This window comes from Athene noctua, chromosome 3 (genome assembly GCF_965140245.1).
Source record: "Athene noctua chromosome 3, bAthNoc1.hap1.1, whole genome shotgun sequence".
In the NCBI taxonomy this organism is placed as follows: Eukaryota; Metazoa; Chordata; class Aves; order Strigiformes; family Strigidae; genus Athene; species Athene noctua.
Genome location: NC_134039.1, coordinates 46,665,399 through 46,681,649, shown reverse-complemented (window position 1 = coordinate 46,681,649; position 16,251 = coordinate 46,665,399). Strand labels below are relative to the sequence as shown.

General features: G+C 37.4%; 1 protein-coding gene across 1 annotated transcript in view; it reads left to right on the top strand.

Moving 5' to 3' along the window:
- Positions 1 to 16,251, top strand: part of TRHDE (thyrotropin releasing hormone degrading enzyme) — a 221,298-nt gene that overhangs the window by 119,942 nt on the left and 85,105 nt on the right. The window contains exon 7 of the mRNA XM_074902853.1: positions 3,288 to 3,353. Coding sequence (XP_074758954.1) covers positions 3,288 to 3,353 — 66 coding nt within the window. The remainder of the gene's footprint in view (positions 1 to 3,287; positions 3,354 to 16,251) is intronic.

Sequence of the window (16,251 nt, the reverse complement as noted above, 5' to 3'; positions counted from 1 at the left end):
CATGCTGACAGGTTCCCAAGGGCATCCTCTGCAGCAGGACAGATTTGTTGTGATTTAGGGATTTTCTTTAAGTTTAGGTCTAGGTTAAAGCTTTAAGAAGGTATGGAAGCATAGGTCCTCTGGACTCCATCTAGTTCACTGCTTGCTAGGCAGATAGGGGGTGAAAATGCTGGCACATTCGGCCATTCAGATGACCCTAAGGCCACATATTCTGTTACTCCTGTAACTGAACTTACTGCACATACCTTCTTTACCTCCCAATACCCTCTGCTTGGGGTCATCTTTCAATCTCCTCTTCTTAGTAAAGCCCTCTATGTTATGCCAGTTACTCTGCATACCTCTTGCTTTTATTCTTCTGCCAGCAAACCGTTTTCTCCACATCTCCAGTCAGGAGTGCCAGTGTTTGCTGCCTTTCCCTTTCATTCCCAGAGCTGGGAATGTATTGATTGCTTCTGCTCTTCTTACAAAAGGATCACTGTTCTTTTCTGCCTACTCTACTAGTGCAAAAAAGGTGAAGTGAGTTGATTCCTTCCTATTCTTCCTCCCATTTCTTTTCCTTTTACACAAAGGGCTGCATTTGCTTCCACTTCTCCTCCATTCTCCCCAAGACAGTTTTTTTCCTCTTGAGGTTCTCTGTTTTTCTGATTTCCCCCTTTTCTTTATAATCCCTTCCTCAAATAAGAAGTGTTTGCTTCCCCTGTGTGGGGAATATGGCAGAACTGGGACAAGCATACTGTTCTGGAAGCTGTAAGTAGGACTTGTGGATTTCCTCAAGGTAATTAATTGGTAGAAAGTACTTCTAAATAGATGTGAAAAGGGATCAATCCTGCCTTTGTGCCTTGGATCTCATATTCAGTCTTTGCTTGCTTTTTTATTCTGTTTGCTGTGTAAAGACCACCTATATTTCCATCCAACACATGGATAAATGTTACCTGTGAGAGGAATTCTATAATTTTTTTATGTGTATCTGACAATTCTTGGTCTCTGGATAGAAAAAGACTCTATGGGCAAGATCGTATGAAGGTATTTGCTTGCTTCTCACAGAAATCAGTAGAGTTAAGGACCCTATATAAATATATGTCCATTGCTACTATGTAAAATTTAAACTGTGAGAAAGAAACAAGATGATCCTGGAATACTAACAAGTGAGTAGGAAAACGTATGTATGATAAGTGGAAAAATGTCTTTGTTGTTAAGGATTTACGCTGATCTGTTTTATATTTTATATATTTTTGGTTCTGTTACAGATGTTTTGAGTTGCCCTGCCCAAGCTACTTACAGGATAAATAGGATTCATCGATTTATCAGATTTTTTTAAATCTTTTGTTTTATCTGCTTCAACAGATTTATCTGCTGTTTATCCGCTTACACATCTCTGAGAACTTTACTCATCTGTTCCTCTAGTAAAATAAGGGTAATAATGCTTCCTGACTTATGGTCTTGTCTGTTCAGGGAATAATCTGTTTTGATAGGAATTATTTTCTGTGTTGCAGCATATTCCAAACATGATTGGTCTCCCAGTAAGATTATTTACCACCATAAAAACATAACATAGTGTTAGTAATACAAACACCACCTTTTAGTTTATCTGTTCAATCTGTGTAAGCAACTACAAACATCTCAATTAATGATTTATCTTTTTTTGCTTTATTATTTTGCTAACTATGTATTATTTGTTGTTTCTGCCTATGTGAAGAACTTGTGCTGTTTTCTTACAATTTACTAAAAATTTACAAATCTTTTTGATTTATGTCACTATTTCAAATGTTGGTTATTACAGATAATTCCTTCAGTACTTCAGAAATAGTCACTATACAGAAAGTCAGTGGAACATGTGTAAAACAGTCTAAAAATCGGACAACTGTGAAATTCTAAAACTATTCTGAACTTTAATCTAGCAGGAAAAGACATAAAATTTTGTTTTGAAAGCTCAAGCTAGAGAAATTCAAGTTAGTAAAAAGGTGCACATTTTCACTGTGAGAGTAAATATTACTTGTGACAAGTTATGTAATGTGAGACATTTTCCTGTTCTTGATTCTTCCTAAAATAGATGCTATTGTGTAAAAAGAAGCAATAAGGGTTTTGCCTAAATTACCATTTAACCTCTGTTAATGGAGGAAGTCAGATTACGTTGTTGTAATAGTCCTTTTGGCTTTAGAACCTGTGAATTTTTGAATCTGTGAAATGTTTATCTTTTTTTTTTTTTTTTTTTTATTAGTTTCTAATTGAGGATTAGCTTAATTCCTCAATTTACATTTGTAGGTGAGGTTGTTGAGTTCTAGCATCATGTTTTCTTATGTCCTTTGATTCACTGACTTCAAATCAAAAGTGTCCTCTCTCTTGTGCAGTGATCAGTAGTAAGTATAACATTTGATTAATGGGATTGGAAGGCTGGTTATCTGGAAATTGGATTGTAAAGTGGGATATTATAGCTAAATCATCAAATCAGATCTGCATAGATATTTCTGCTTGAAATAAAGCACTTGTGCAAGGGCAAAACGCACAACAATTGTGGTTCTGAGAGTCAGTGAGAAAACAGAAAGGGATGCCTTAAAGAAAGATACTCTGGCATGTATCTGTCTGTTTCTTGATGTAACTACTGAGAATTAGAATCACCTGTGAAACAAAAGAAATTATTTAGATCTCTGTTTTGCCCGAAGGGGCAAATGTTTAAGAACTGGTAAAGTAGAGAAAGTGTTATACAAGCACTTACCTCTTTGCATAATAGTCTGGGAAATAAGCGGAATATTAATAAGTCAGATATGTATATCCACATCTTATAAAATTCTTATGAAAATTATCCACTTCCAGATCATCAGATCTTGAAGGCTTTTACAAAGGAAAGCAGTATCACTAAATCCTGATTTACAATAGTATAATAGAGATAAAAAGTATTATGAATAATCACTGTGGTAGAATTTAACATGGACATTATTTTTGCCCTCATTTAAAACTGTGCAGTACTGCTGAGTGCACAGAAGGGCTGGGGGTAACCAGCTGCAAAGCTACACATCCATGCTCCAGCAGCAGAGAGAGTGTGTTTTATGACCTGTGCCTTATTCAGTATACAGGGCAGGATATTAAGAGTATGTCTGGTTCCTCACTTTTCTTTGTAAACATTTGCATTATCTTCCCTCTCTCTTTTTCATTCCAGCGCAAATAAAGGTTGTATTAATCAGATCCAAGATGATAGTGTTGGATGGAAATGCCTAATTCACATTGTTGTTATTGTGTAATATTGACACGCAAACACAGTTACTTCTTTTTTTCTCTCTTATTTCCTACAGGGTGCAGCTCTAATTCGAATGTTGGCTAACTTTATGGGTCACTCTGTGTTTCAAATGGGCTTACAAGTAAGTAAAGGCATTTCTGTCTTTGTATAGATGTGCATTTCTAGCACTTTCTCTTTCTCTCTCTTTTTAATTTCTGAACCATATTTTCACCTGTTTGTGGAAATGTTTCTTTACTTCAGGACCATCTGAGGCACCTACATATCCCCGAAGCTGAATTTGATGAAAGACGCTGAGCAGCGTAACACATATTGTGGTGCCCCCGGTTTCACCTATATTTCTTGGTGTATCAAGTGACTGCACTTTAACAGGCGCATGGTTTTGTGTCCGTTTTGAGTAGATTGCCACGTAAAAGCCGTATTATCCATGTGACAACTGTGTGAAGGGCTAGCTGAGGAAAGAGCTACTTCTCTTCAGTTACATTTGCATGCTGGTATAACAAATAATAACAAATGATGTCAAGCCAGCTAAAATATACATGGCCCTAAAATTAGTCATGCTTTTCAGATAAATATTTTTGCCTTCCCTTCCCCATAGCAAAATCCTTGAGCTTTATTTTTGCCTTTGATAAGCATAAGTACTCTCTGCCTTAACAATGTTTTGAAATCCCACTGTCTTTTACAAGAAATTTTAAAAGGTAACATTTCTGTACAAAGAGAAAGAAAGTCAGCATGCTGATTAGCAAGGGTGAACTCTTTTCAGCAATAATTCAGTGCAGATGAGTATTTCGTAAACTATATAAAACAAACAAGCCAAAGCATAAAATACAATGTGAATCCCTCTATTCCATTGAAATTTGCTTGAGTAAATCATGTTACAGGCAGCTGTGATTGATGAATTATGTATGATGCAGCCTGCTACTTAGAAGTGTCCTTTAAAGTAAATTGATGTTCACCTGAAATACAATTATGCTAAGATGGAAAGAGCAATCAATCTTATCTGTTCTTAGTAAGCTTTTCATTTTGAAATTTAAATAAACTACGTCTAGGATCAGGTCATTTTTTAACAGAATAATTCTACCTCTAACCAAAATAAATTGGAATATAAAATACAAACCAAAAGTTAAATAAATGCATTGGTTATGTCAGAGAGGTGTGTCCCATGCAATAGGCAATGAAGAGACCTTCTGGGGAAATACAGCTTTTTGGAGAGTTTACAGTACATTCAGGGTTTGCAGCATAACTTATTCACAAGACCCAGTTGGGTCATTTTCTTAGTTGTAACACCAGGTTGGATCAGTTAGGTAATTTTCTTCTCCAGATAAGAAATCTTTAAATCAAAAGTTTTTTGTTTATGTCAAGGGTAAAACCCTCGTCTCATTTAAGCCAATAATACTTCTGTCCTTCGTCCAGCAAAATCCATATTCCAGCCAGAAACTTTTGTCTGCAGAGATCCATTCATATGGAAATTCAATAGCACTTTTTCCCCCAAAAATCATTTTGTTCAGTGTTTCAGAAAGGGAAGGATTTAATACGTACATCTCAAACCCCTTTTTTCTATTTTCTTGTATGCTTGCCTGAAAAATAACAGTGTGCAAGTTGTCCTGAAATAAATTTAGAAAGAAGTTCAAATCAAAGCATAGAGCTATGCAGGGATTAAATAATCATAATTACCATAAAGTTGTAATGGAGCTTTGTTTTTTGATTTGAGTTCTTTCCTATTATTTCTGCTTTTCACCGGTTCTGCTCTAAATAGAAGCTCTTCTGTTTGCTAATGAAAGTCTATGAAAAATCTAACTAGTGAAAGTCTTGGCACCGGTTCAGTAGGAAGATGATGTTCTAACTTCTTTTATAAAAACTGTTTGAAATCCACATAGAGATTTTCCATGTGTATGTCTCCAAGTTGAACAAAACAAAACATAAAATTCATAAGCTGTTCATAAGTTACAAATTATACAATTGGAAATGTCTGTCCATAATTTAATTCTTTGTGTTTTGTGGATCTAACAAAACAGTGTTCCTGCAGTGTAGAGTTGGGAGACTAGTTTTGCTAATGATAAGGGGAACTGGAGGACTAATTTACTTTTTCTATTATGCATTGGTTTAGGCTTTTTAGCTCTTTAGCCCTGGTACCATTACTCGGGATTTAGCATTATGTTGCCTTGAATCCAGTTTTATTATGGAATTCTAATGTTCAACTAAATGGCCTTTCTCAAGGATAGTTGCAAAATCAAGTATTACTACTATTTATAAATCTCTTCAAATAATGAATACTCTGAAAGTGCACTTGATGATTCATTCCTCCTGGGTTATTCTAATGGCTGGCTGAGTAACTGAGTTCTGAAGGACCTTCTCTTTATCATACTTGCTTTGTTTTTCATTAGCCTCCAGTACATGGAGCACATCAGTGTTAATAGTATTAATATTATTTCAGTTATTTTTGGTATATTAGGTATGTCCTTAAGTGTTTCATAGGTGATAAAAAAGAGTATTCCTGTAGTCTTATTACACTAGCATAAACCAAAATGAGTAGCCCTTTATTTATGTTTGTGTTGAGTGTTTGTGGTTTCATTGAAATCAAGGTACGATTCATCATCTAATTAAGAGCTACAGAATTAGAGCTTTTATATAAGAGAAGCTACAATGGATAGGCTAACCTTTGTGTGAAGAAGAGGAAAATATAAGGTTTAGAGCAAGAAGAAAATGGGATAGCTACCTTTTGATTGTTATCACTTTTTTCTTGATCTGATTCGCATGCTGTCACTTGGCAGGTGGACTTTTGAAGAGCAGATCAAGATAGCTTGGGAAAGAGGCATCCTCTATATGTCAAAGAAAACAATCAATTGTGTTAAAAAGGAGAAAAAAGGATGATGAGGGAGAGGGGGGCTCTTTGTTGGATGTTCTTTAACAATGAATACGAGCTGAAGGAAATGTACAAATGTGCAAATGATCCCTAATAGTTCAGCAAACTGTTCTGTTGAGGAGTCTGCAAGGAGGTAAAATTTTAGTAGAGATGCTCAGTTTTACGGTGTAGATAGCTTTGGAGAGATTCGTATCTGTCAAGAATAGCTGGACTGTTCCTATCATGGTAAATATACTGTGAAAGACCATTGGATTATAGTGTGGAAGTTCCACAATAAAACTGCAGCCAAGAGATTTACCTAGTGAAGGCACAATTTTCTGGAAGCCCTTCAAGGACATATGAAGTTTTGAATCATGTGACATTTTCAAACAGAAGATTGAGTTACAAAGACAGAACTTTCTCACTGTTTTCACATAGTATTCACAGACAAAACCAAAAGAGAACATATTTTGTGTTGGCTGTAATGAATAACTAAGTAATGACAGTAACAGCTACAGCTGGTAACACTTGCGTACGAGGAAGTCAGAGTTATTATTTTTGTAGAAAATGTCTAATAAACTCTTCCTTCTCATAGTAGATGATTCCTTTCTTTTAAAAAGTCCTGACATCCTTCATGATGTGCAAAGTTTCTTACGTTCCAAGGAAATTCAAGAGGTGCACGTTGCTGAATGCCAGTACTGTTCTTACAAAGTGGTGTTGCTTTTCAATCAAAAAGCCATTAATCAGCTAGAACAGAGATTAGAGTGTGAAGGGGCTTGGTCAGCACCACTTGCTCTGATTATGTTTCTGAACTGCATAGATTGGTGGACTAAGAAGCTGTAAGTTGGCATTAACATTCAGTCATCACTCAGGGCAGTAATATGCAATATAATACTAGATACGTGTGAGATTTTCATCTGTAGGCCGTTGTTCCTAATCTGTGTACTTGAAATAGAGTTGCTTCAATGACTGCTGTCACTGTATTACATACGTTTCCTGGAAGGTTTTACTTCTTTTTGGCAAGGCACCTTTCAAGTTATCAGTGAGGTTTTTTACATATTAAGTATAGATAGAAGGCCCAGTGATTTGAAGGTCTAGTGACAGTGATTAGATGTGTGTAAAAAAGCACCTCCAGGTCTGTAATGAGACATTTCTGCACTGGTTTATTTAAATTTTTCTTATATTTATTTTGATTATTTTGGAGCCTCATCTCTATTACTGTACGTTTGTCAACACTGCATTTCATTTGCTATGCAGCAGCTCATTGATCACATAGGTCTGTATCCTTTTGAACTTCACTTGCTGCTGTGTATGTGTTCATCACTCACTCTGATTTAGTGCATCATCAGCAGTTTGAATTAGTTACTGTGGGAAACTCTGCTTCTGTGATAAATTAAATGCTTTTGTACTTTAGGCTTCACATTGTACATTTAGAAGAAGAATTTCCATACAGTGCCTCTGGATAGACACTGTCTTTGATGATCAGACCCAGTCAGCATGGGTTTATGAAAGGCAGGTCCTGCCTGACAAACCTGATCTCCTTCTATGACTGGGTGACCTGCTTATTGGGTGAGGGAAAGGCTGTGGATGTTGTCTACCTTGACTTTAGCAAGGCCTTTGACACCGTTTCCCACAGCATTCTCCTGGCAAAACTGGCTGCTCGTGGCTTGGATGGGCACAGGCTTTGCTGGGTAAAAAACTGTCTGGATGGCCGGGCCCAAAGAGTTGTGGTGAACGGAGTTAAATCCAGTTGGCGGCCGGTCACGAGTGGTGTCCCCCAGGGCTCGGTTTTGGGGCCACTCCTGTTTAACATCTTTATTGATGATCTAGACGAGGGGATCGAGTGCACCCTCAGTCAGTTTGCAGATGACTCCAAGTTGGGTGGGAGTGTTGATCTGCTCGAGGGTAGGGAGGCTTTTCCAACCTAGATGATTCTGTGATTCTCAAACAAATTGGTCAACCTTTCAGAGGAGCTGTCTGGAGAAATGTGACCTGCAGGCTGTTAAATATAGCAAGGTTCAGATTTCAATAACTTTTTCCTATAATAAAGCTGGCTAGTTAGACTTACTTTCATCCACACTGCTTAGTATTTTCTGCTTTTTAGACACCTCTACGCATGCCTGTGTTCTGGTTGGGTTGTGGCAGTCAGTGTAAAAACCTATCAGAAACTTTCTAGGTGTAAAATAAAGTTCTAATGCGCTATTTTCCATATTGTTTGCCACTTCTGTCAAGAATCTGGTAGTACAAGAAACATATCCATCTATTTCCACAGTATTATTTTATAATCTATTTTTGCCACGGTATATTAAACAGATTTCAGTGTGCCCATTTTATCATACCTATTTATTCTATCTTTATTCCCAGTTCACAACAGTTAGCTGTATGCTGTTTAAAATGAGACAACATTAGATACTTAGTATAGTTTTCTGTAAAAACAAAAAAATCCCCAGGCACCTTATCAGGATCAGGCTCAGTGAAGCAATGAGATGCAAATGCAGTCCCCAGATTAACAGCGCACATGGAACTACCTGGAGTCTTCCTTTGCTCAGTGGGAGGATGTAAATTTTGCCACCAGGCAGGAGCATCTTTACAGCTGGAGCACCTCTGCTGTCGCAGCTGATGCATTTAGTAGATGTTGAGTACAGTACTTTTCAGATAATTCTGCACTCATCTCCTCTGGTGTAGAAGAGCACAGAATGTATGACCTTGTTGAACATCAAAGTATCACCATGTACTTAACTTAGTTGCTGCTGATCCCTTTATTTTTTTAAACTGTCTCACTTCTGACCGTTGTCAACAGGTTAACTTGAGCATGTTAAAAGCAGGACATAGGAAGTAATAGGAAATCTCATAGGAGCTGATATCACTGTTTTCTACAATGCATGTCATACAAGATTGATAACATCTTTCACCTTTTCTCGCCCCCCAGCATTTCTTATGCTTCTAATTTACATCACTCTGGTCAGTAAAACTTGGCATAAGAAACTTCTGTAAGTTGCAGTGTCATGATATTTTTTTCCTTTGAAAGTGTTAAAGATGTATAGCATAGTAAGGGACATACTTGGATATCACTGCCAAAAATGGAAGTACTTCTTTAGCTCCAACAGGATTTGAGTATACTATGTGTATAGCAAAATTTTTCTGTTTAAAGAAAAAATGTGATTCAAGATGTGTAATTTAAATGTACAGTTATTGAGAAATGCTAAAGTTAATTTTATTTTTGCTTTCTTTTCCTTTTTTATATGCATTTTAACTGGGTTTTTAAATTATGCAGTTGCCCAGTGTTTTTTGCGTAGGATAATGTCTGATTCTGTTCACAAAATGGACCATGCAAACTGAATTGTCCTTCTATTCAATAGCTTTGTATAATTTTAATTTGCTTTGTAGACCCAGTTCCTAACTGCTACATAAAATTTTCTGAAATGCTGTCCAAAATGGTATCAGAGTGCATCACCAGCAGTTAGTGGACAAGACATACAAAGCTCATAGTGAGGGAAGGGATGGTGCTAGCCTCATGTTATAAATGGAGATTTAGGCCCACAGAAATATAACTTAAAATTTAAGCAAGTGTGGAGTATGCAATATGAGATGCCCAGTGCAGCACTTTTCCCTCCCATGTGTCTTAGTACTTATGGATAGGAAGAGTTTGTGTTTAAAGCACAACTTCCACTGTCTTCATTGTCAGCTGTGAGTACTCAGCATGGCTGCAGCTGAGTCAAGGGACACCAGGGTGGGTCTCCAGAAAATGTTGATCATACCATTAATGTGGTTTCAGATAAGTCAATGAGAATGGAGTGCCTGCACATTTGGGGGGAAATTGGACCGATGCGATTAAAATAAAAAAGATTGATGAAATTTGGATACCCATTTTGAAGCCCAGGAAGATGTTCTGTCAATTTATTTAGCATTATAAACTATTACAGATATTCAGAACAGACTTCACCTTGGGTTCAGTCACAATGTCCAGCTCTGCTACAGATCAAAGCACAGGGCTGAACATAATGTACTCACAATTATAGCAGTCACCGTCATGACTGCTGATGGGTTTTGCCCGATAAAACAGATGCTGTGCAGAGGGAGCTTCTTCCTAAAATGTTGCATTAGCAGAGTATTCCTGTTTGGTTATATTAACTCCTTTCCCTCCTTTCTGCTCTGCTGTTTGTCCTCGGACTGTTTGGATCAGTTTTCTTTCCTGGCTGTCAGGGGTTGCCAGGAAAAGGGAGACACAGGCTCTTTGCTTTCTGCTTCAGGGTCCTAACCTCCCTCTGAGGTTAAGCAGCTGTGAGCCATGGGCACAGGGAGAGAGTGGGACTCTAGCTGCTGTGTCTCCCTGAAGTTGATCAGTGCAGGGAAAAAGCATGTTCCTGAGACAAGATCATTTTCCTTCTGACCTTTAGACCTGTACTCCAGTGCATGGGGACAGCAGAGCTTTTAAACCAAACGAGTGACAAGAAAAAGTAAGATGTGATATTATTCCATACTTTCTTCCTGGTTTTGACTGAAAATTTGGAGAGGAATTCAGTCTGAGATGGACTTTTTGAAGATAATATTTCAGCTCAAACAGCTGCATTTTGACCAAATTGGAGGTCCCAGTAGGGAGAGTTGTAGTGATAATGGCAGGTGCTGCTGAACCTCAATAGGTGGCAGTGACCCTAGCGCCCATGTTCAGAGCAAGGTTACAGTCAGTGTTGCCTTCATTATGAGGAAGTCGTGCTGTCCTGCAGCTAGGATAAAATGTTGCTTTATTGCTCCATTGCTAAAACTTCATACAAAAGTAAAAACAATTAGCACACACACAATTAACTTAACTTGTTAAGATTGTTTCCTCAGAATAGGATTGCCCTTTACGGCAGCGTTGCAATCAGTCACATTACAGACATGACTTACGTATTTACTTGGCATGTTTTCAGGGTGCTTCTTTTATTTTGCTTCATGTGAAATTCAGTTATGACTATTTTCTCCTTTATTATTATTGTAGGAATTATTAAGAGGAAGAACATTACATATGAATTCTCAGATAACATCAGTGGGCTGAGCAGCTATTTAGGAAAATGTTTTCTTTTGGGATAAAATTATACTGTTTTCCTGATAGGAGCTCAGTGGCAACTTCGCTTCTGTTGCTGTGAGACAGTACAATGGACTTTACAGGGCACTGGAAGCACACATTTTGTGTGCAGTTCTGCCATCCTCGTGAAATCAAAATTTCCATTAGCTCTTTAGAAGACAGTGAGGGTATTTCCAGCACAAAGCTAGCAGTGTCGAACTCCTAGTTAATACTTAATACACGCTGGAAATGAAATAAATCTACTTTTGTTCACCCCAGTGGAGGACACTTAGAAAACAGCTGAATCCCTAATAGGCCATCATCAAAACTTTCTCCTCCTCCTCCTCCTCTTCCTCCTCCTCATTCTCCTTCTCCCTCTACATACATTTAAAGTGCAGTTACTATAGCTAGGTAGACACAGTAGCATATAGCCAGATGCAAATGTTAATGATTTTTAAGGTGTCTTCATTTTGCAAAATTAAATGCAGCGCTCGTGACTGTAGTGTATGATCTTTGCATGGTCTTTTGCACCATGAGAAACATTTGCCCAATTGATACAAACAACAGATAACTTATAAGCAAAGTCAAAGCTTCATTGTTACTGTACAAATGTTGCAAGTCATTATCATCTAGACACAGTGACATGCAAATAATACAGTAACTTTTCTCAAGTGATTTATAGTGGCCTTTTCATAGTAAGTAGCATTAATTTATTTTCAATTCTGGAGCTTGTATAGAAAAAAGAAGAGTACAGCAGAGGCTTTTTGCCTGGCTAGGAATCCTTGAGCATAGTTCAAGTTAACACAGAGGAATGAGCAGCCAGCCTGTCATAATTAGCAGATGCTATCCAAATATCTCTGGAAAACATTCCGTCATTTCTTGTGCGCATCATAAATATATTTATTGAGCAATACCTCGTTTTAGGTTCAAATGCATTATACAACCAGACAAGGCAGAACTAAAATGAATGTACAAATTCAGTCAAATATATGCAGTTCAATTTCAAAGAGTACTTTATTTCTGTAAGATTTGTTCTTAGCTCAGTAGTTTAGTACCACTACCAAATAATACATCAGATACATTTTTCTTTAAAGCCAAGCTTAATATACTAGCAGGTGTCTCACTGCACAGCAGATACCATCAGGCTCTGCTAGGCAATAACTTTGCAGTGCTTCTAAGTGTTCCCTTTAGACTTCACATGCAAACTGTTTTGCCACTGCACTGCAATTGCTGTTGCCGTGTTTCAAAATAGAACCTCCTTCCTCTTCATGTTAATAGCTAATAGGTGAAGCTAAATTTTACAAGGAAAATAAACCTCTCCATTTAATCATTCTGATCTTTTAATAAAGATTCTGAGCAAAGCAGGATATATTTTAAAGTAGCTGGAAATTTCCCTGAATACAAATTTTGAGTCTGTTTCAGGTGCCTCATTCACACTGGATTCACTGAGTTGCAATGCAGAAGATATATTAATTGCAAAATTGCGTTTCTTACAGTGATTTGAGGTTTGATTCTTTTCTCGTGTTGGAATGAAAATGACACGGCTGTATTGATTTCAGTTGGGTCACTTCTGATTTACAATGCTCGTCTCTAATCAACAAGAAGCAGGTAGAACAAAGAAAGCAGTTCCATTGACTTAATGATGGCTCTTGCTGCCTCCTTTCTGTTTCTCTTGTGTCCCAGCCTGGATGGCGTGCTGTTTGGGACAGAACGCAAGTCCTATATGTATCTTCTAAGTGAATGTTACACTTCCAACACTATGGATGAGATACTCTCAACATTGCCCTAATTCTTCCACTGAAATCAATGCTAAAAATCTCATTGACCCATATAATGCCAGAAATGTCATCTCTGCTGATCTGATTATTGTTAGAGTGTATGGGAGTATTATGAATTACAAATGAAAAAGGACAAAGTAAAATGCTATCATTGTGTGGCCTATTCAGCATCATTTTCTGTAGAGAAAATTAAGATTAATTTCCTTATATGGTTCCAGTATCACTCTTCCTGATTATAGCTTGCTGTTTGGATATAATGATTTAATTGCAGATATGACATGTTGACAGTGGATATTTTCCAGTTTCTGCTGATTGCGAGCATTGTATCACTGTTGTGTGTGAAAAAAAATCTAAATATACCTTTTGAAAAAAAAAAAGGCTGGAATTTAAGCTGGTGTACATTGGTGGGATTCCACTGATTTCCTTCCCTAGGATTTTATGTATTGATGGGGATAGTAGACCAAAGAGAAGGCAAAACACAACTGAAATTAATACTTGCATGATGCCTCTGAAGTATGTTGCACACCACTCAGGCTTTTTTATACTTCTTTTTACCTATTTGTGAGTTTGAATCTAGAAGTTAGCTAAGAATTTCCCGATAGTGGACATTTTAAACACTGCTTTCCTGTTGTACCACCGTAGAATTATTTTGAACATTGAAAGTGTTACTTGCTCTTAAGAATTTTTAGTTGTTTCATGCAGCTAATGTTAAAAATACAGGCTGAAGTAATTAGCAACTGAGAGTGTGATTGTATATGGAGTAGATAAAATAAGATTAGAAAAATAAAAAAAAAAACAGTCCTATCTGTCAGGCCTGGACATCTTACGAGGACAGGTTACTAAGCACTTAAAAATATGTTACCAATAAATTTCTGTGTGGAAGATATTCAACAGGTAGCTCTACTGATACTTGTAGAATTATTAGAAATGAGAAAAAAAAGATTATGCTTAGCAGCTATATTCTTTGATTGTTCAGTGGTGTAAAATTCTAATTCAGAGTTTTATTTTCAATGCCAAGTAAACAAGGTTTAAGCTGTGTTTATGCAGGGACACACAGAAGTTCATTAAAAGTAGCTGAAGGTGTGAGTTGTAATTGGATAGTTAAACCTCACTGTAGCCCCATGTGGACTCTTTTAAAACTAAAGTTAACTTACTTCATTTATTTTAATTCATGATAGTATTTTCATTGTGACTTGAAGTCACAGAGTTTAGTCTACTTCAGTTCTGAATGACAGTGTCCATACATAGGGTTTAATGAAGATTAACTAATTGACTGTAAAAATTAGTGTACTGATGAGGAATGAAAACCTCAACCATTAGCTGAACATTTGAGGATCACTTTTAGACAAATGCACTTCAGAATAAACTTTTTGTTACACTTAAATAGGATACATTGATAATCTTTCTCTTAACTGAAATCACCACTGTATTACTTTCTGTCTGGTCTCTTTCATAAAACTTGGTGCATACTTGGACAGGAAACCTTGGTGCAAACTTGGACAGGCTTAGGAAACCACCCTTCTGTTTTCTTCAGTGCTACCTCCAGCTGCCCATACCCATCCATGCATGGCCACCCAGGGCCACTTCATTTGTACCAGTGGAAGAGGCTGGAGTATTTTTTGGTAAATTTGATCAAGGAAGGAAGGGTGTCCTTGGTACAGAACAATAGATTTGCTTCCTATACAGGCCATTTTAGACGTCTAGTTTGTCAAGTAGCCCCACAAACAGGGGATGGGGACAAGGAGGAGCAGAGGTTGTGGAAGGTACTTTGTACCACCAAAGTGTCATCAAACTGTAGCTCAACGGAGATATGGGAATGCATTTGATGGTGTGTCTGTATATAAAACAGATGTGATATTTTAGCACTAGGTGGAGACTATCTACACCGCAGGCACGGCCTCACACTCCTTATGTGCTTGATATTTCAATATCATTTTGACACTGTTTTTTCCTATTATTGGTTGAAATGCTTGTTTAATTAGGAACACATTTTAATTCAATAGTAGATTAAAGTATAAGAAGGATATCAACATTTTTGAACTTCTGGTAGAATGCACTCATGAGAATTAAAGTATATTCCATGACTCTACTGCATTCTGTAGGTTGACAGTTTCTGACAAAACTGCCTAGAAGCAGTTTTTGACACTCTTAGTAAGACTGATGTAGAAGGTGGAGAAGTTGCTTGGCTTACTTGGCCTGGAAAAATCTTTCCAAGGTTCTTCTTAGCTGGCTTTGCGCTACTGCTTTTGTAAGTGTTTGATCACAGCTGTTCCCTCAATTTGGAGATAGCTCTGCATTTTGATTCACTGATACAAATGAATTCTGACACAAATAGAGTTAAGCCCCATCTGATTTGCCTCATACAGTGTTTACCATGACCAGTAAGGTGAATTTTCCTTTTTTTGCGGATTTCCCACATTTTTGTCACTCACCATTGCAAACATATGCAGTACCTTCCTCCCTCTGACCCTTGCTGAAGGTTTTTTATTTGAATGTTAGGCAGTGTCAAGATAAAATTTGATAGCAACTTTGGTGTTAGTAGCATGAAGGAAAGGGGAAAAAAAGGTGACATGTTATAGTCAGTGAGTCAGCATCTGTCACATGGTGTCTGGTGGCTTAAGGTTAAGTATACCTTATACTGTATATATATATGTGTGTATATATATATATATCCCTATATATGGGAAGAGAAACATGCTGGATTTGATAGCTGGAGCCTTAGAGCCTGATTTCCGCCTGAACTAAATGTTTTTATTAGTAGCTCTAAATCTTCGGTGAGATACAGCAGTCTCATGTGTACAAAACTGTTCAACAAGACCATATTGTAGGCTGAAGTGGGGAGGATGTGCACCCAGTATCACCAAAACAGAATAAAAGAACTTATTGGCACCAATGTGATGTAGATAAGCAGACACTCCTTTATTAATGGCCGGGTGCATAGGGGAGTGCTCTCACCAACAACGCACACCTAGTGCATGTAGCATGCTGATTATATAGAATACAGTAATACATAGTAATCAACTTCTCATACATAAGCATGATAATTCCCATAACTCATTTTCTTATTCCCACTTCTTTCCCGTCATGCACACTTGAGTCCTGAAATGAGTCAGGGTCTGCTTTTGCGATGAGCATGGACTACTGACCTAAAAGAAAGACCCTGCAATACCTTTGACCCAAGGATTTTGGCTCACATTGCGATTTTAACATGCTTCGAGGACCTTTCATAATGTAACTTTTAGAACATCTGGTCTACAGGGCAATAAATCGTCCTTACGGAACAGTCATCTTGTTATGAGTCTTATTCTTTGAATAGAAATCTGGTTAATGATTATTGCGAGTCCACGTGGCCTGAGCC